The 20,385-nt window shown below is 39.6% G+C and overlaps 1 protein-coding gene across 1 annotated transcript; it reads right to left on the reverse strand.

Annotated features, from left to right (window-relative positions):
- Positions 1-10,811: 10,811 nt before the first annotated feature.
- Positions 10,812-17,637, reverse strand: LOC126386257 (uncharacterized). The gene is made up of 11 exons (XM_050038479.1): positions 17,474-17,637; positions 17,072-17,368; positions 16,239-16,550; positions 15,911-15,970; positions 15,758-15,811; positions 15,589-15,654; positions 15,207-15,254; positions 15,053-15,121; positions 14,705-14,803; positions 11,242-11,288; positions 10,812-11,158 (listed from the first exon to the last, which is right to left on the reverse strand). The coding sequence occupies exons 1-11, from the start codon at positions 17,571-17,573 to the stop codon at positions 11,066-11,068; spliced, it is 1,245 nt and encodes a 414-aa protein (XP_049894436.1). The 5' UTR covers positions 17,574-17,637; the 3' UTR covers positions 10,812-11,065.
- Positions 17,638-20,385: the final 2,748 nt, after the last annotated feature.

Below are 20,385 nucleotides of genomic sequence, written 5' to 3' on the forward strand. Positions count from 1 at the left end.
CAACAGGAGATCATTGGACTGCTGCAGCCAGGCAGGACTGGCTTTGGATGGGGAACAGCACCCAAGATGTGGTCCAAAGCCACAAAGAAAGAAAGGAAAGACCTTGTGATCTCCAAAGTTGTTAAGATGGAAGAGGAGAGCTACAAAATCAAGGAAGTAGGCCAACAGCAGCAAGGACAACCTGGGACGCTGTGATCAACAGGGCTGTTACGTGGCCAAATATGTGGAGGATACCTTAAGCAAGGCTGAGCTTCCTCATCAGGGTCACGTACGACATCCTTCCCAGTTCCTGGAACCAGCACCTCTGGTATGGCACAGAGGAGACCTGCAACTCTACAACTCTGCAACCTGAGCTAGCAGCACATCCATGACCAGGTCCTGCACAAGCTTGTTGAAATCCTGGAGGTATACAGGCTCGAAGCAAACAGGGCCTACCCGGAAACAACACAGCGGCTGATCCAGTTTGCCAGGCAACAGGGTGAGACTCAGGTCAGTGCAAGAGTGTGGTCTCTTCTGTCACTGGGGCAACTGGAGCATGAGAGCTGATCTCAACCACCAGTTGAAGTTTCCACAAGAGATCAACACTACCTCCCTAAGGCCAGATATCATGTTCTGGTCCACACCTACTAGGATTGTCATCATGATGGAATTGACTGTCCCATGGTAAGAGGGAAGGGAGTCTGCCTTCAAGAAGGAAAAGTACACAGAGCAGGCAGCTGAGTGCTCACAAGCAGGGTGGAGGGCATTCACCTATCCAGTGGAGGCTGGCTGCAGAGGCTACATGGGAACATCCACCTAGCAGTTCTTGAAGTCTCTCGGGATCATAGACTCCAAGCTGAGGAAGGCCTTTAAAGACCTGGCTAAGGAGGCAGAATAAGGGAGCTTCTGGCTCCAAAGACAGGACAAGGTGTGGAGAAAGACGGATCCTAGGGCTGCAGGGAGACGTCTCTGCCACTGCTCCACCATCGAGAGATGATCCGGGATTAGAGGAGCGAAACATCAGTTAAGATGACGACCACAAAAAACAATATTCCTATTACCTCCAACCACAGGGGAATTTTAATGAAAAAAAGAGGTTGTTAAATCTCTTTGTTTTGGTTTGTTACCCCTAACATCAAACACACCTGAAATATTACACCATGCCACTATTCTTACATGGAAATACATTAATATCAGTAGATTAATAAAGCAATCACTCACTGTGTATGGTGATGGAGGACGTGTCACTGTGTGGAGATGGAGAATTTAAGTCTCCAAGCTTTACAGTGTAAAAGCATTTCACTTTAACCTCGGCAGGTGAACTCTGATGTGCCATATTCAGCAGCTCACTTCCTGTCAGTGTCTTCATACAAGAGAGGATTGTGGGAGAGTCTCGCCCCACAGTGTAGAAATAACACTGAGACACAGAGACAGATGATGGAGTCTGACAGTTCAGTGTGACTGTTTCTGTCTCTGTGATCACCGCTGGATTCACCATCAGTGTGGGTAGTTGAGATGCTGAAAATTAGGTATATGTCAGGTTAAATAATTGAAAATAGATTTTTTTTAACATTTTTGATGATGCGCATTGAACATTTTCTAACACTTCCTCAGAAGAGTTTGCTCACTTTGTATGATGATGGAGGATGTGTCACTGTGTAGAGATGGATACGTTGTGAGGTAATAACACTTCACTTTAACCTCAGCAGGTGAACTCTGACGTGCCATCAAAAGAAGCTCAGTCGCCGACAGTGTCTGCAAACAAGAGAAGCTTTTGGGAGGTCCTCCTCCTTCAGTGTAGAAATAACACTGAGACCCAGAAAGAGATGATGGAGTCTGGCAGTTCAATATGACCGAGTCTGCGTCTGTGATCACTCTTGGAGTTACTGTCAGTTTAGGTGGGAGAGCTGAAAATTTGAGTATATCTTGCATTAAACAGAATTTACTTTTAAAAAACTTTTTGATTATGAATTCATAATGGAATAACTGGATCCCCATGTTGAGAGACATGAGAGTATCAAGATATTAAACTACAACTCCATAGCAGCAGGATTCACTCACTATGTATGGTGATGGAGGACACGTCACTGTCAGGAGATGGAGACACATGAAAGTAAAAACATGTCACTTTAACCTCAGCAGGTGAACTCTGTTTTGTCATCTCCAGCAGCTCACTTCCTATCAGTGTCTTCAGACATGAGAAGCCTTTGGCAGGTCCTTCTCTGTCAGTGCGGAAGTAACACTGAGACACAGAAACAGACGATGGAGTCTGACAGTTTAATATGACTGAGTCTGTCTCTGTGATCACTGCTGGATTCACTGTCAGTTTAGGTGGAAGAAGAGCTGAAAATTTAATGGTAAACATATGATATATATACATCAAATATTAATAACAGATTATGATAAAATTCCCATGAAGTAATAACCACGGAAGCATATTACTGACACGCCAGAAAAAAAAGAAAAAAAAAACACTGATCAGTAATAATGCAAAAAGCACCTTTTTATTACCCAGATGTTTTTCACATTTTTACAAGTTAAAAACAATATACTCTTTGTCTTGTTGTATTTTTATACAGTCTGTGGCAGCAACAGTCACAACAGCAAACTATATAAACTCACTATATAAAGCATCACTATATAAACTCAATAATGTCTCACTGGAAACTAGTCAAAAATGTCAATAAAATAAATCATATTCCTGACATCAAAATACTGAGTAAAGTAAGAACACAGACATCAGTAATTATCAGTCCTTCCTCCTCCCTCTGCTGCTGCTGCTGCTGCTGCTGCTGCTGCTGCGATTCACTGTCTGCAGGTACTGCTGGTTAATTAGCCTAAATAGGCCCACATGGCAAACTGAGCTACACAGTTAAACTACATACAGGTAGTTTTTGTTTTAGCATGTTTTTAACATCGCTAATAGCCGAACCAGCGTGTTGTGCTGGTGTAAGCATAGTGGCGGTGAATGAGAGACTGTGGACAGAGCAGATTGAAATATCGCCTCTACAAGCTGAACACATGTATTGATAAAGTATTGGCTTCTCACTGGCAGAGGTATTATTGCACTTACTCACAGTAACAAGCACACCTGTCATCAACTAAAGTAATCTAACAGTTATCTTCACTTTGTCCACACCATGGCCTCTCTACTGTTGTCTGACCTCACTTTGTCGTGTGTGTGTGTGTGTGTGTGTGTGTGTGTGTGTGTGTGTGTGTGTGTGTGTGTGTGTGTGTGGAGGAGGTCAGCCCCAGCATGCAGAGAGCAGGAGAGAGAGGCTGCAGTGTGATGTTAAATGAAACCAAAACTTTAAAAACCACCATGAAGGAAAAGATAATGTAAGGGCTTATTAATACTACGGTCTTTATTAATTTTGCCGCAGCCTGCTTAATACCGGGTTTCAGTACCCACCTCTAACTGGGCCACTCAGAGGTTGCTTCTGGGCCGGATGTGGACCACGGGCCGCCAATTGAATAGGTCTCTTATAACATGACCACTTATCACTTGTCAGAAAAGTTTCTCTTTTTCTATTTACAAGAAAAAAATCTTGTTTTAATGTGAAAATATCTTGTAAAAATGTTTTTAAAACAACAACATCTTTTTGCTGTATTACCTGGTACTTTTTTTTTTCTTGTGTGGCAGCAATACACTTCTATAGATAACAACACAGCTGGACATGACATATAATTGATAAGAGACTGACCTTGTGCTTGAATCTCAGCAAAAAAATCTGTTGGAAATATGTTAAACAGGGTAAAGAGACATAATCATGATTCATAAAGAAATTCAACACCCTGTAGAAAGATTAAAACTCTTAGGAGTCAAGTTCCCGATGGGGAAAATTAGTTGCTCTAAAGTTCCACAATAAAGTCACAAATAACACAGAGCACCAACACAGGTAATAAGAACACACATGACATAAAATCACCAACCACAGAAGTGTGGATAACATGCTGACACATAATGGCTAATATTAGATATTAATGCTTGTAGGTGTGAACCTACATTAGTTTGTAATAACCTACATTATCAGTGATTAAATCTATAGGAGGTTTAACTTACACATGAGGATGACAAACAGCAGGCGTCCGGCCATGATGAAGCGTCCTAAGACTGTCCAGATAGAAGACACTTGTGTGTCTGACTACATGAACTTTACGTAACATACTATACTTACATGTCATTTTGCAGAACATGCTCTAAGGAAAACCACAGCGAACATCAGACGTGGATCATATTAACAGACAGGCCACAGACACACACCCGACGTCCTTTAAAAGTACCTATTATATGTGTTTTATTTAGAATGAATCTACCACACAGGAGGCTCACCACATATGAAACTGTGTGTGTGTGTGTGTGTGTGCGTGCGTGCGTGCGTGCGTACGTGCGTGCGTGCGTGCGTGCGTGCGTGTAATACCTGTATAAGTAGAAATGCTGAATTCTCTGTTCCCCTGTTCCATAGCGTCTTCCTCTGCTTATGTGCCTTTGGCCTCTTTTACCCTTTTTCCATTGTCACTCTTGGCCGATCTGATGTGTGTTTCCATTGTCAGTTTGCCACGAAAAGCCGCACCTGAAGAGGACCTTCTCAGGAGTAGGCCGCCCTCAAGTGGGTAGCGGTGATGTCTTGCCGACCACAGAACAACCCTCAACAACCCTGTTTCTCCCCCTCAAACAAGCGTGTGTGTGTTGCGAGACTCTACTCACCTCTGTCTGCAGGAGACCAGAGAGAAAGGCGTTTCTCTGTGTTCAGCTCTAAGTGCATCTGTAGCTTCTAACTGAATCTCTGTGGTTTGTTAGTTTCTCTCCTGCGTCCTGTTTTTACTTTAGATATCTGCTTTATTTAATGTTTCATGTTCGCTATCTGCATCACAGTGATGTTGGACACAGAGGAGGAAACCATCACCGTTGCTGTAGACTGTGGCCTGCTAAACAAAGAAAGATAAACTAAGTAACACTGTGTTATTCCTTTAAGAGGGAGACATCACCATGGTAACTGAGGGGTCATAGTCAGTAACTATGAGCACACACTGTAGAGTTAGTGAGCTTACTTCAGGTTTAATGTTGAGTTTAAGTTAGTGGGTTCAGTGTTGGCAGTTTCATCTCACATTAACCACAGGAAGCCTTTTATACAAATATTTGTGAACTGAGTGAAACAGGCCTTTCATGTGAAACTCAAATACAAGGAGCTATCTTGGAAAGAGTGTGTTAGCGCAAAAAGAAAAAAAAAGAAACATCTTGTGGCCTAATGAGCATCACCATCAAGACCAGTTTAGGTTTTGGGATCTACACGTTGTCCTGAGTGGATATTAAAACTGGATTTCATGTATTTGTCTAACTGTATGGACATGCTGTCCCTCAGGATGATGTTGATGTTAATGATTTGCCATAAACACTTCATCTTAGTGCATCAGCGCTTTATTATCACTTGAATTCATGTTGTTAACAGAGATAATGTACAATAATACATTGTAATATCTATAGCACGTTTTTATCATATAAAGCATTGTGAAACATGAAACATGTTATCTACTGACCTAACTTCTGTTTCTATCGATTCAATAATTCAAAATTGCGCCATTTCACATAATGTCTACTCTTGAAGATCATTTTGTACAGAAATATCAATTAATCTGTTCATCAGAAAGCGAAGTAAAAAATGTTGCAAGAAAAACAATGTTTGGATTTCATATGTTTAGAGTGCTGTACACTGTGTCTGTCAGGGCTGATGTATCAGAGGTGCTGCTGTCGTCACTCTGTGAAGACAAAGAAACACACATGACTTAACTGACCTCAGTGAAATAAAGTAAATGTTTGCCAGCATTATGCATTCATAAGAGTTTAGTGTCTGTCCTGCCAAAATAATGACATCATACTTTTTATTCTACATGTGATGATGCAAATTATCACAAGTGTACTGTAATGTCATGTTATACATGTTTAAACTCTGGCCTGTTACGAGCATCTTAGCAGAACCTGCACCACCCAGTGGCTGACCAACATGTCTGTGAGCCTCATACTTTATTCAGGAAGAGAAAAGCAGCTCACCAGAGGAACATTCATAGGTGACGATACTGTAGGTTTCATCAAAACCATCCAGCAAACCAGTGACGATTGTTTTGGTCTAGGAAAAAACAGGTGTGACAGAGTGTGTCAAGCATTTAAATGATGTGACTGAAAAGTGTGAATCTCTGCTGTGATAATATGCAATGATCCTTTCCTTACAGATTTTTAATTTAACAAGGATCTAGTGTGATATCCAGATATGTATGCTATATCATTTATGTTTTCAGTGTGCTTAAGGGCTTTAGTTCTCTCAGCAGAATTATCACTGCTGCTCCGATTTTTTTTTAACGTTCCCTCAAAGAACCTTGTCGCTAAATGTCTATGAGCCGCTGCAACTGTACCAGTGGAGCAGCTCAGACGCAGTCAAAAGAGGATTGTGGTTGTCCTCAGCAGCTGGCAAAATAAATGTCTGAAACTATTACTGTAAACTGGTGCATTGATGGAACAGAAGATGCGTACTGGTTCTCACTCTAGTTTACCTATTAATAGTTTAGAAACAAGATTTCTTACCTCTTGGAAACACTTTTTTCTGGAAAAGAAAGGACAAGAAAATAAATATGAAACCACATTAAATATTTGCAGCTATTATAGATTCAGAATTTAGAATGAAGACTCAGTAAACTTTGGTGAGCTCAATTCTTACCAGTCCTGCTTTGAGTAAAGAGAAGAGCCAATCCAGGCAAGAGAACCCCCACAGTCACAACTGCTCCAATCACCAATATCAGTGACTCTGCATTAAGATAAAAGGACATTAACACATGCCTGCCTACAGTGTTAACATAAAGGTCCATGCAACCACCACGCTGGTGAACAGCACATATAGTTACAGCAAGGCTAAAAACTTTGAGTCCTGCTGGTGAACCTGAGAAACAGTAATGTTCAAACTCTGGGATTTACCACTGTCAGCCGTGAAGCTTATTCTGAGGGTGGTGCTACAGTGGTGCTCTTGTGTCACAAGAAGTTCACTTAATTATTTCTTTAAACATCAAATCAGTATTAATACCAAAAGATTAAGCAGACCTATTGATTATTGTTGTTGTTAATATACGTTCAGGACTGTCACAGATGACTTTTCAGTGATTGCTGGTGTTGATCCTGTGTTATCATGTTGATCCACCAGAGGTCCCTACAGTACCTCTCTCCCTGCAGTATACCTCAAACAGCTCCTCAGTCTGTGGGTGCATATAAACACCCTTCCTGTTTCTGGTTTACCTGGTTTTTCATCACCAGAAGCTGGTTTCATGAGAGTTGTGTCAGCAGGGGTCAGAGTGCCTGCAGCAGGGAGGGTTAGACCTGTAATAGGACACACAAAACATGAACATTAAAATGACAAATATCTCAACATTTTTTTGGACAAAAGTCTTTGTAAATTATTGAGAACATGAGTAATTATATCAGCTGTTTCTGGTGGCACTGATGTTATTGAAGGAGAGAAAGAACTACCAGTGTCACTTGGTGTACCAACAGTCTGACCTGCTGAATAAACAACATTACATTTCAAAATAATCATGATACTCAGAAAAACACATGATTTGCAATTAGATGAAGTCACATGAAATTGGAAATTCTAATTTTACAGGAGTTACAGAAGAGTAAATGTGAAGACTGGTGAATAAAACAACTTTTAAAATTTTTAAAACTTTTAAAATAACAGATTTGGTTACTAATAACTAACTAATATTTGTAAGTTATTTAAATTTAAGTTAAGAAAATAATCTATGTCAGTGCACATGCTGTAGCAGTACAGCATATATTTATGTCTTCTCTGAATGAATGAAGAAAAGCACATTTCAAAATATTCACATCACTCAGAAACACATGATTTTTAGATTTAATAAAGTCACACTTAATATGTCTTAATATGTGTTACCTGATGTTACAGGAGTTACAGTAGTGGGGGTACGAGGCGTGCTAACAGTCAGACCTGATGAATAAAACACTTTGAAAACTTTAAAGTGAGTGATGTGTGATAATCATATGGATTCTTTTTTTAAGTATAAACTGTCCTACCTGTGCTATTCTGTTATCAAGTGCTCTTAAAAATGGGTTTGGAATTTCAAACAGTGCTGACATCATGTGTAACAATTAACCAAAACAATAATTCTGTGTGTCATTTAATGTGAGTTTGTAATATGATATACATTAAAGTAACAGTGTGAAATCACATATATCATTGCTCACGATACAAATGTTGTAAATAAACTAACAAAAAGCATATCTGTACTGGCTTCACCCCCAGGTGGTGTTTTAATGGGAAATGAGGTTGTTAATCAGTGTTTCACTCGTTGATTTAATCTGTAACACCTAAAAACAAATTCACACCTAAAACATTTCACCATGCCACTTTTTTTGCTGAATTAAAATATGATAATATCTGTAGATGGAATAAGCAGTCACTCACTGTGTATGGTGATGGAGGATGTGTCACTGTGTGGAGATGGATAGTTAAACTCTCCAACCTTTACACTGTAAAAACACGTCACTTGAATCCTGGCAGGTGAATTTTGATGTGCCATCTCCAACAGCTCAGTAGCTGTCAGTGTTTGTAGACATGAGAGGACTTTGGCTGTACCTCCATTTACAGTGTAGAAGTTACACTGAGACACAGAAACAGATGATGGAGTCTGACAGTTCAGTGTGACTGAGTCTGTGTCGTTGATCACTGCTGGATTCACTGTCAGTTTAGGAGGAAGAGATGCTGAAAATATAAGAATATGTGTTGGATTAAATGACTATTTTTTTCTAATGATAAATTCATAATGGTAGAGGATGCCCACTGAAAATCTTCCAACATGTATTTTGAAGGCTTGATGTCAAAAGGCACTTTTCTGTTTGTACTGATACTGTAGCAAGACATAATAACATTAGTCCATAGCAGCAGGGTTCACTCACTTCTAATGATGATGGAGGAAACGTCACTGTCAGGAGATGAAGAACCGTAGAGATAAAAACATGTCACTTTAACCTCAGCAGGTGAACTCTGGTGTGTCATCTCCAGCAGCTCAGTCCCTGTCAGTGTCTTCAGACATGAGAAGACTTTGGCAGGTTTTCCTCTTTCAATATGAAAATAACACTGAGACACAGAAACAGATGATGGAGTCTGACAGTTCAGTGTGACTGTTTCTGTCTCTGTGATCACTGCTGGATTCACTGTCAGTGCGGGTGGAGGAAGAGCTGAAAATTAAAGATACACAGATGTTATATCACATTAAGACTGAGAAAATTCCCAATGAGCGACTGTGACCAGACCAGAAAACAGCCTTACACCTGGTCATGAAAACTATAATATTAAATGCAGGGGCTGACCTTGTGCTTTCTTCTCAGAAAATGAATCTGTTGGAGAAGAAAATGTGTTAAATAAGTTGTAATAGTAAGAGAAGATGTAACAGTAAAGAGTTAACCATTGATTTTAATGTTGTATTTCTTTCAACCTGATGTAAAAGTGTAATAAATCATGCTGATACCAATACATAACAAGCTGAGATCATTATCAATCTGTCACTAATACAATGGTAGAAACAGACAAGAGTTTTAACTTACACATGAGGACAACTAACAGCAGGTGTCCAGCCATGATGGAGCTGAATGATGCTGATGTATAAAAATCCTTTCAAGACTAGACTTGTGCCTGACTACAGGACTATGATGTACTTAAGTGGCATTTAGCAGAACTTGCTCTCAAGAAAACCACAGCGAGCATCAGAAGTCACAGGCCAAAGAATTACACACACACACACAAATAGCTTTATGAGACCCAGAATGTGTGGCATTGTGTATTTAGTTCACCTTTACCACAGTGTTGACTAACTGCGTCATAAAAACTTAAGTTTCATTTGATTTTTAATTGTCTTTTGTTTTTGTTTGTTTTACTTGTTGCTTTTTCTAAACTGGCAGGACTTCTGCTGACTCGTGCAAAAGTTAAGCCAAACAACTTCAGTTAGTCTTAAGATGGAAAACTTAGGCTACAGTAGGTATTTAATGCAGGATTTTACATTGTTGAAACACCTGCACACACTTGTTGTGTAAACAGACATACAAATATATCATTCAGATATGCACAGATATTACACTTTTGAGAGATATGAAATAATTCAGATTTTTTTTGCTTTAATAACGGACATCCTGTGGTTGTGCTGAACTTGACAGAAGACGGTAAAATGAGGAACTGAAGTTAGGGACGGTCTCAACAGTGTATGCAGATGAGCCAAGAGATTTTCATTACTAGCTCTTAATTTTTTTTCTCATACATATGTCAAACCAACTATTTTCATCCGTACCTCCCCCAGTGCATTTACAGTCTTGTTTTTGTCAAATAAAAATGCAACTGAGCCATTATCGACCATGTTTCTGTCAAGAGCTCTCTTATTTTTCATCACTGACACTGCAGACCAACTTTACATTCATCTTGGCTTCCTTCAATTTCCACAAATTTACAATTTTTGTTGGCAAAATTGTGCAAAATGACCCACTGTAATACTGAATTGTATTTTTTTTGTATTACATCCCGTACTTTGTAACTGGTGACTTAGTAAAAATATAAAATATATAGTAAGTATGGTATTACTGGAAGACTGTGTGCTAACAAATAAGCATAGCAGTAAGTTGTAAATTCATGTACATTTATTCATAATGCATAGTCACAGAAGGCTCAGAAAAAATATCCAGATACAAAAAATATCACCATTAATGAGAAAATCATTAGAAAACAAAACAGAAGTTACAATAAGGAGTGAAATTCCACTTTAGTTACACAATATAAGAGTAAAACTAAATACATTTTCAATCTCATAGTGAAAAATTGACATGTTGTTTGGAGCCCATGCTGTGCTTTGTACATCGTAAACCTCAACTTGAAACTTTAATCCAGCAGTAAAACTTGTAAATGTTTGGTAAAAGTTTTGTTGATCTGAGACAAATACATTTTAGTAACTTTACTCTACATTATACCAGTCAACTTCAAACCCAAGTTTTACATTTCAGTAACATTTCCTCTCTTTCTCTACACAGTATCAAACAGTGTCAGTGTTTCTGCACTGTGCTGTACGTTATCCCCTTCAGGTCTGATGCTGCTGGCTCCTCAGCGATGGTGGCGTACAAATGGTATGTTTCAAACTGGGAAAAGAAAGAAACTGACTTTAGCATCTATGGATATACAGAGCAAATATATTTTATATTGTCCTTCATGTTAGACTTACATTCTCATTTTGAGGCTCCTGCCTTTTCACTTCCCCAGAACCTGCTACTGAGAAAGACACACAAAGCAAAATGACTGTTTCCCACAAAGTGTAGCATTTTATTGCAAAGACTCCCACGGACCGATGTGGATACTCTTAACACACATCACCTGTGGTGGCCACACATTGATTGTCCCTCCTCTCATAGAAACTAGGTTACACATGTAACCTTCTGTTGTCTATCATGTCAAGACTATCTCTGCACCTGGATACTATGTGCACTTTGGCTGCCATCAAAATCAAGAGGTGGAGGAACAATATCCCCCAAAACGAACAGGAGTCAAGGAAGGAGTTCCTGTCCTGGCATTCAACTACTTGGCTCAGACCTTTGTGGACTGGAAGAGCTGGAGCCTGCTATTCCTCTTGTTGAAGCACAGATCAAGGTGCTTTAAGTGCAGCAGAAGCCAAGCCACATTGTTGTAGCACTGCTACCCCGAGTGAACAAGAACCAGCCAGACTAACTGAAGTAACTGAAGTTGTAAGTAAAGTAAGTAAGTAAACTTTTATTTATATAGCACCCTTCATAGTATGCGTACACAGAGTGCTTAACAGTACAAACAATAAAACCACAGTTTAATCAGTCACAATAAACGTGCAACTGAAACATTCAAGAAAAACATACACACAAGGCATATGACAATGCAAGGTCAGTGCATGTAGAAGCATGTAATAAAATACATAAGTAAATAAAAATAAAAATAGAACATGATCACATGGCACTGCAAAGCCAGAGGAAATAAGGTAGAGAAGCTGAGAGAACAACAGAAAGCGGCAGATAAAACAGTGGATACGGCCTAACACTCAAAAGCTAGTCTGTACAGGTGAGTCTTTAACTGACCCTTGAAACTATTCACTGACAGGGCAGATCTCAGACCCAGGGGGAGTGCATTCCAAAGCCTAGGGGTCACTGCCCCAAAGGACCGGTCCCCCTTTGTCTTTAGCCGGGTCCGAGGCACTGACAGGAGGCCCTGCTCAAGGACCGGCTGGGGGTGTGGTGGTGAATAAGGTCGCAGATGTAACTGGGGGCTTGGCCGTGAGTAGTTTTGAAAGTGAGCAGCAGCACCTTGTACTGGATTCTGAATGAGACGGCTAGCCTGTGGAGGGAGGCGAGTATGTGTGTAATATGGCAAGACTTTTTTTGTGAAGACGTTCCCCATGCAAGGATCCCAGGACTGCTCCCATGCACCTTGCAAGCATGATTGGGCTGAATAGAAGCACACAGAACTACAAGGTTTTACAGCCCCACCAGTGCCCTTGGCAGCTCGCCTGCTGCAGCTGCCCAGTAAGAATCAATCAGTGCTTGGACATCACAGGTGATGTGTCTTCAAGCATATCCACATTAGCTGCTCCCATAGACGTAGTTTTAAGTATGGACATATGGACATGTCCATACCAAAGCCACGGAAACACGAATTGTCCCTACCACAAATAATGCTGAGTGAAAACTGTAGCCTACTTCGCAAAATCATCGTTTTAGAATTACCATTCACAACTTGCGAAACCTTATCTGGCCTGGTTGACAGCTGCGTTCAGCAAGCTATCCAATCAACAGCCTACTTTTCCTCCCTCCCTTCCTCCCTCCTTCGCTTGGCGTCAATACTCAACCAGTGTACCTGTCACTGACAGGCTGTCAGTGTCTCGAGACACTGACAGCCTGTCAGTGTCTCGAGACGAGAGCTCCGCAGCTCAGAGTCAAAGTACAATCGATTGGCAACAGCGAGGATTTTGATTAGGCAGCAAGTAAGATTAAAGTTATTGATAATGGGGAATACAATTTTGAACGACTATTATTTTTCTGTACAGAGTTGTATCAATGCTAATAGTTTAGTTTGCGTCCTAATGCCTATGTAAACTGTAACGTTGCTAGCCGGTGGTGCAGCTAGTCAGAGAGCTAGCACTAGCTACTGTCGCTAGCTATTAGGTAATAGGTCTCGTAACGTTTGCTGAGGCAGAGATAAGGTGCTGTCATGTTGTCATAAAAGTTACCTTTAGCTAGTAATAAATCAGTTTTGGTATGTAACGTTAGAAATAACTGTTGCAAACCTAGGTAAGGTTTAAGCAAAGACAAGGTTCACTCGCCCACTGAATTGCGTCTGGTAGACGTCTGGTTTGTTTATGCAATTCAACTGATGTCTGTGACTGCAGAATAACTAGTCCAGCGTAATTATGTTCATATTACATAGGCTGCACAGAATAGGCTGTAGGCTACATGGAAAAGAGTGTTTTTGTCTGCAAGTAGTTTGATATTGTCAATCATTTCCCTTTTATGTTAGGTGGTGAGTGGAGGGCAAAATGCCACCAAAAAAGAAAAAAAAGGGACATTCAACAGTTTTTTGCCAAAGCAGCAGAAAGGAAAGATCAGGAGAGGCAGGAGTCCGGTGATGCATCAGGGTTACAGGTGAGATTGGAGTCTGACTCATAGGCCTATATGAGTCTGACTCTTTCATCTGTAGGCCAAATGCATCGGTTCAGGAAGCTGATTAAAGAAACAACTCTATATATATATATATATATATATATATATATATATATATACTCGGTATAAACTCTATAGAGAGATAGAGTTCCCACACGATACAGAACACTTTCATCTCTCGTCATACAGCATTTTGCTCACATTCGAAAGTGTTAGACCTTAGCGAAGGAGGTTATTTTTGTCACAGTGCAGTGGTGGTTTCGCACAAGCACTGGGTTTTTATTTTAGTTTGAGATGCAGGGCTTGTGTCTTAGGTCTGCATAAGCTGATGGTTTCCTCACTTGTTAATTTAGTACAACTGTTCAGCTGAACAAATGTCAAACTGGGCACAGGCACTGTACTCTAACTATTATTAGGAAATTGCAAATGACTTGCAAGAACCAAGCCAGAATTTGTGTGTAGAGCAACTATGTGGCCAATCTTAACCCAGAGGAAGAATAGTGTTAGTTATGACAGAGAACTGAAGCTGCACTTGCATTTAACTAAATGCTGTGATCTGTTTCATGCTTCACCATCAGTGGCTCAGGCTGTGTGGCTATCAGCACGGCCATTAGAACCTGACACTTCTCACTGATATACTGCTGTAAATTCATGCCAGTGATGTTTGCTGTTAATACTCCTTTCACCAAATTCCTCCTCACCTGCAAATTGTTGGTATTGTTGATTTAACTAAACTAAATCTATTAAGCATGTGCCTTAAATTGAAAATTCCTTGACCAGTGTTTCTGACTGAAGACGTAGCTTTTTTGGTGCTCATATCTTTTGAGTAGATGTTTAACCCTCTCAAATGGAATAAATCCTAAGATGCAAAGACCGTGAAATGCAACTTATAGAGTATAAATACAGAGACAAACTGTTTTTAAGAAAGCTAGAGAACACTGTGTGCTAACATCCATGTAAAAAACAGTTTCTGACTTGCTCAGACAAACACATCAACACAGTTCTCACCAGTTCTTCTTTTGCAGAGCATTGCAGAAACCAGCACAACGACCCCCACAGTTACTCCACAACCAGCCACAACTGCTACAAACCTCCATATCCACATTCCTGCTTTGAAACAATAGAAGCCACAAATAAGAATCCGCTATGTTTCTCATGACGTTAAGGAAAAAGCAGGAAGGCGGATGGCGGCTTTTAAACTACAACACCAGTGCGCATATAATATGGCAAACCCAGTATTGCTTTGTAACTGATATAAAGTTATTAGCTAAATTAGGTTATAAACATAATTATATCACTGAATTCAAGTGGCAAAGAATTTAAATAATTTTACACAACACAATAACAGACACTGACCTGAAGCTGTTTCCTGAGGGGTTGCAGGGTTAGAGACTTCTTTAGTGCCAGCCGTGCTGACACTCCAACCTAAGTGCACAACCACAAACATTTTTAAACATCCACAATAATGCATGTTTGTACTTTTATGCAATAACAAGAATCTTAAGTCTACCTGTTGCTTCTTCGCCAGATCCCGGATTCAGAGAAGTCATACTGGTATCTGTTTCTCAAGGGCACACAAACACATTAACATCAAAACAACATATAAAGCCCATTGCTGTCATGTGCTTAAGTAACTTTGTTTTACTTGAACACTGTAGGCTAACATCTGCACAGTAAGAACTTCAAATACTCATCAGCAACCACACATTCATCACAGACTACATGAGTAATCAGACAGCAAACATCACTTAGTATGCACTTGACCGGCATTCAGGACAATTGTGTTTTATAAACATAGTCAGTGTTCCTCTTATGAACATTACATAGTGTGTATATTCACACTCTGTAAAAGTATCAGGGTGAATCGCTGAAAAACAGAAGGATTACATCACCTGGTGCCGCTTTTACTGAAGTAGAGATAAAACCAGTAGTGATACTTGGCGTACTGACAGCCCACCCTGGTGAATTAAGAAAAGTGCATTTCAAAATATTCATATTACTCAGAAACACATGATTTAAGATTTAATAAAGTCACACTTAATATGTCTTAAAATGTGTTACCTGATGTTACAGGAGTTACAGTAGTGGAGGCACGAGGCGTGCTAACAGTCAGACCTGATGAATAAAACACTTTTAAAACTTTCAAATAACAAATATAGTGAGTTATGTGTGATAATCATATGGATTTTTTTTCAAATGTATAAATTGTCCTACCTGTGGTCATCAGAGATGTTGTCACAATCTGTGTCATGCTTGACTCTTTTTCCACAATATCTACAATAAAAGAAGACAGATCTGAACATGTCAATTTCCTGCGAGGAAAACTGTGTGACTTCAGCAGGTATTTTCATAAAACTAGAAACATTTTAAACAGTTGTGGCTGTATATATGCATAGGTAGGCTATGTATGTTTTTCATGTGATGCTTCATTTCTCACAGTCATTTGGTGATGTTTATCTGTTTTTACACAGCCAGAATTCACTTGATTTTGAAAAATGTTTTGTATGCAGTGTATTATGTATTTATGTCTTCTCTGACTTACCAGTCAGGCTGTATCTGTCACTGCGAGGAGACAAAGAGTTGGGTTCACTTCCCAAAGTGTAATCACAGCTGGCATCACTTTGTTGAACTGAATGTAGAAGTCTCAGCAAAATATCAATTGTGACAGTAAACTGGCAGAAAGATTGATTTTTTGAGGTCCTCTTCCCCAAGATGTTTCTTGTTAGGACTGAACGACTTGCTTCTCCGAAGTACAGGTTACATTTTGTATCATGATCAGCAGGTCCAGGCAGAGAGCAGGTAAAGAGAATGTGGTCACCGTAACGATGGTCAAGACTCATCTGTGGTTTTAGATCTACAAAAAGATTAATGATGAGGCATTAAATACAAACCACTATTGTGCTACCAAAGATAATTCCATATGGGTCTGTTATTTCAAACAGTGCTGACATCTAAATAAATCCAACACCACATATGTCATGTCTAACAACTAACTAAAATAAAATGATGTGTCATCTGATGTGAGTTTGTAGTATGATAAATATAATGTGTCATCAAATATATCACTGCTCAAAATACAAATATTCTAACATAATTTTTTTTTCACTAATTTCATTTTATTAGATTTTGGTTTTATTTTGAACAGGCAAAAAAGTTTAAAAAAAAGAAAAGAAAAATCACATGAGGCATAACTGTATCAACTTCACCCAGGTGGCATTTTAATGGAAAATGGTGGTTGTCAATCTTGGTTTCTTTCTTTTAGTCTGTAACACCTAAAAACAAATTCACACCTAAAAAAATACCTTTGCACTTTTCTCATGCTGATACTACATGCAGATATAATAATATCTGTAGATGGGAGAAGCAGTCACTCACTGTGTATGGTGATGGAGGATGTGTCACTGTGTGGAGATGGATAGTTAAACTCTCCAGTCTTTACAGTGTAAAAACACGTCACTTGAATCCTGGCAGGTGAACTCTGATGTGCCATCTCCAGTAACTCAGTAGCTGTCAGTGTTTGTAGACATGAGAGGACTTTGGCTGTTCCTCCACTTAAAATGTAGAAATGACACTGAGACACAGAAACAGATGATGGAGTCTGACAGTTCAGTGTGACTGAGTCTGTGTCCTTGATCACTGCTGGATTCACTGTCAGTTTAGGAGGAAGAGCTGCTGAAAATATAAGAATATGTGTTGGATTAAATAACTATTTTTTTCTAATGATAAATTCATAGCATGACATAAAAACATTAGTCCATAGCAGCAGGGTTCACTCACTTCTAATGATGATGGAGGAAACGTCACTGTCAGGAGATGAAGAACCGTGGGGATAAAAACATGTCACTTTAACCTCAGCAGGTGAACTCTGGTGTGTCATCTCCAGCAGCTCAGTCCCTGTCAGTGTCTTTAGACATGAGAAGACTTTGGCAGGTTTTCCTCTTTCAATGTAGAAATAACACTGAGACACAGAAACAGACGATGGAGTCTGACAGTTCAGTGTGACTGTTTCTGTCTCTGTGATCACTGCTGGATTCACTGTCAGTTTAGGTGGAAGAAGAGCTGAAAATTAAATATACACACATGTTATATCACATTAAGACTGAGAAAATTCCCAATGAGCGACTGTGATTAAATGTACAGACCAGAAAACAGAGAAAAGGTGCTGTACATCCGAACTGGCCATGAAAACTATAATATTAATATTTTTAACACAACCTTTATTAGCTATCACAAAAAAAGAGAAATCAACACAAACTGTAATCAATAATCAAAACATCTTAGTTTTCACAAAAAATGGAAAAGAACAGAACCAGCAAAGTGGGGGATATGGGGCATTCTTACCCCAACACATGACCAAACAGGAGCTGGTCTGTTTCATCACACATTTTATACCCCCATATGTCCATAAATGTGTCCACATCTCTCACAGCACAATTATAACTGTAGTCCAATCTTATTCTGGCTTTGAGCATTCAAATGAAAATAGCTTCTGTGTCGCAGTCTTAGGAGAGCTCTATCTTATTCTTTCTGCTCACATAAATAGCCATTTTCACAGACACAAAAGAACTGACAGGCACAGCTCCCTGCAGCACTCTCTACTGTAGGTCTCCAACCCAATGTGTTAATGGTGGTTTGTATAGAGCTCCCCACACAGGCTTCACCTCATCACTCAAAGACAGGTAAGCTCTCCACAGATCAGATGTCTCAACTAACTTCACAAGACTGCTGCTGGAAGCTGCGTGAGGTTCCCAATGGTTCCTATCTGAAGCTGCGTTCTCTGTGCAGTTAAACTCACAAGCTAAAATCAAATATTCCTCACTGCTGCAGTTTTTCATGACATTATTCAGGGTGTCCAAGAAAACTAATCACTCTGTGCCTGCAATTGGAACATAAACATTTATAAACACCATTTTCACTTTTTCAAACTGAGCCCTTATTTTCAGCAACCTGCCTTTAATAATTTCATCAGCCATACAGGATATGAGCAAGACGTCCTTGGAAAACAATATTCCCACCCCACCACCATTACTGCTCCTGTGACTTATGAAAACCTCCCCACTCCATTCCTTCCTCCAATCAGCCTCATTGAGTTTTGTGAAGAAAAACTACATCCATTTGTAGCATTAATCAAACTATAGAGAGAGACCCTTTTGACATCATCTCTTGCACCACTGATGTTTAAAGTACCCAGCCTTACATCACACATGTTGGAAGTAAAGCCACCCTCGAGGAGAAGAGAGAAAACAGCACACCAGAAGAAAAGAAAAGAAAAAGACACAGACCTACTCATCACCTGCAATTTGTGCTCTCTGACCTTCTGCAACAGCTCCTTTCAATGAAAGCTTTCCTCATCAGTGAAAGTAGGCTGCCCGAAGAAAAGTTTGGCAGAATCAAGAAATAGTTTTAAACAAGGAAATCATTTTCCACCTTAACTGACCTCGGCCCTTTTGTTTCCTGCAGAAAAGCCCTGATCCTACTAAAGGAATAGCCACTGCCCTGATCCACCTGCATCATTTCACATGCTTCACTGCCACCACCCTGTGTGCTGAGAGTGCTTTCCTCTACCTGAGGGGAGGAGACTGCAGACGTTTTCTTTGACACTTTAAGGGCTTTTGTACTGGTCCTAGTCTCTGGGTTTTTCCTCTTAAGTGATAACTTTGGAGCATCATCGTCAAGCACTATATCATCATCTTCATGATCTAAAAGAGACTTGGCAACACTGGTGGCTGTCTGCCCAGCTTGTTCCTTTACTGTCGCAACACAATCTGCCTTTTGCATCAGCTGAGGCTTGAACTCACAACCTCTGAGACTAAGGATCAATTTCTATCACACTGAGCTAATTAGTCAGTGACAATTCATGTGTAGCTTCACAAATTGACAAAGCCAGACCTGCAGGTTTAGCAGCCGTCTATGCATGGAAAAGCAGATTACAAACCACTGTAAAAAATTCAGTTATCGAAACAAAAATCTGAAAATACACATATTGCATCTAGACAGCATGGAGATGTTGGTAATTTATTTTGACAATGATTGATTTGTTCCATATGTGAAAAACTGATGTTTAAAATTGCCATTTTTATATTGACTCCAAGCAAAATTCAAAATGCTGTCAAAAATTTAGTTTTTGAGATAAAATTCTGAAATTTGCTACACATCAGCTACCATGACTCTAGAATTTTGTCTTTTTTTCATGAACATTTTACAAGATTTATTTAGCAAGAATTTGCATGTATATGTTTACAGTACCGTTTACAGTCGAACATTTTGATGCACTGTAGGCTCAATCTTTGATAAATCAAAAATCTGAGAAACATAGTTTTTGTAGGACAGTCTGAAGATGCTCTGTAGCAAGTCAATTGAGCAAAAATTGTGGGCGGAGATAGGTTTAAGAAGTTTTACAGTTTTTGAAAAAAACAGAGTGATGGACTTCATAATTTTTAATAGGTTTAAGTGTACAAATGTTTCTTCAGTATTGGGGCTACAGTTTGAGGAAAGTTGTGAAGTTGTAGCACGTATGGTTGATTTGTTATGAATTTTCAAAGTTTTGAATTTTAGACGCTTGCTGTAGAACCACCATCAGGACTATTGGCTTGAGTTTACAGCTGAGGATATCTGGCATGAGACTGGACCTTTGTGCAAAGTTTGATGAGTTTTCACCCATGGGAAGTATGATTTCCTCGGAAGAAGAA

This window comes from Epinephelus moara, chromosome 24 (genome assembly GCF_006386435.1).
Source record: "Epinephelus moara isolate mb chromosome 24, YSFRI_EMoa_1.0, whole genome shotgun sequence".
Lineage (NCBI taxonomy): Eukaryota > Metazoa > Chordata > Actinopteri > Perciformes > Serranidae > Epinephelus > Epinephelus moara.

What these genes read in the sequence shown, in the direction of transcription:
- LOC126386257 (XM_050038479.1), bottom strand. Translation starts at nt 17,573, where the DNA reads ATGACACACCAGAGTTCACCTGCTGAGGTTAAAGTGACATGTTTTTAT. An exon ending in TTCCTCCATCATCATTAGAA is followed by an intron (nt 17,369 to 17,473) that starts GTGAGTGAACCC and finishes TTATATTTTCAG; the next exon opens with CAGCTCTTCCTCCTAAACTG. An exon ending in ATCTGGCGAAGAAGCAACAG is followed by an intron (nt 15,122 to 15,206) that starts GTAGACTTAAGA and finishes TTGTGCACTTAG; the next exon opens with GTTGGAGTGTCAGCACGGCT.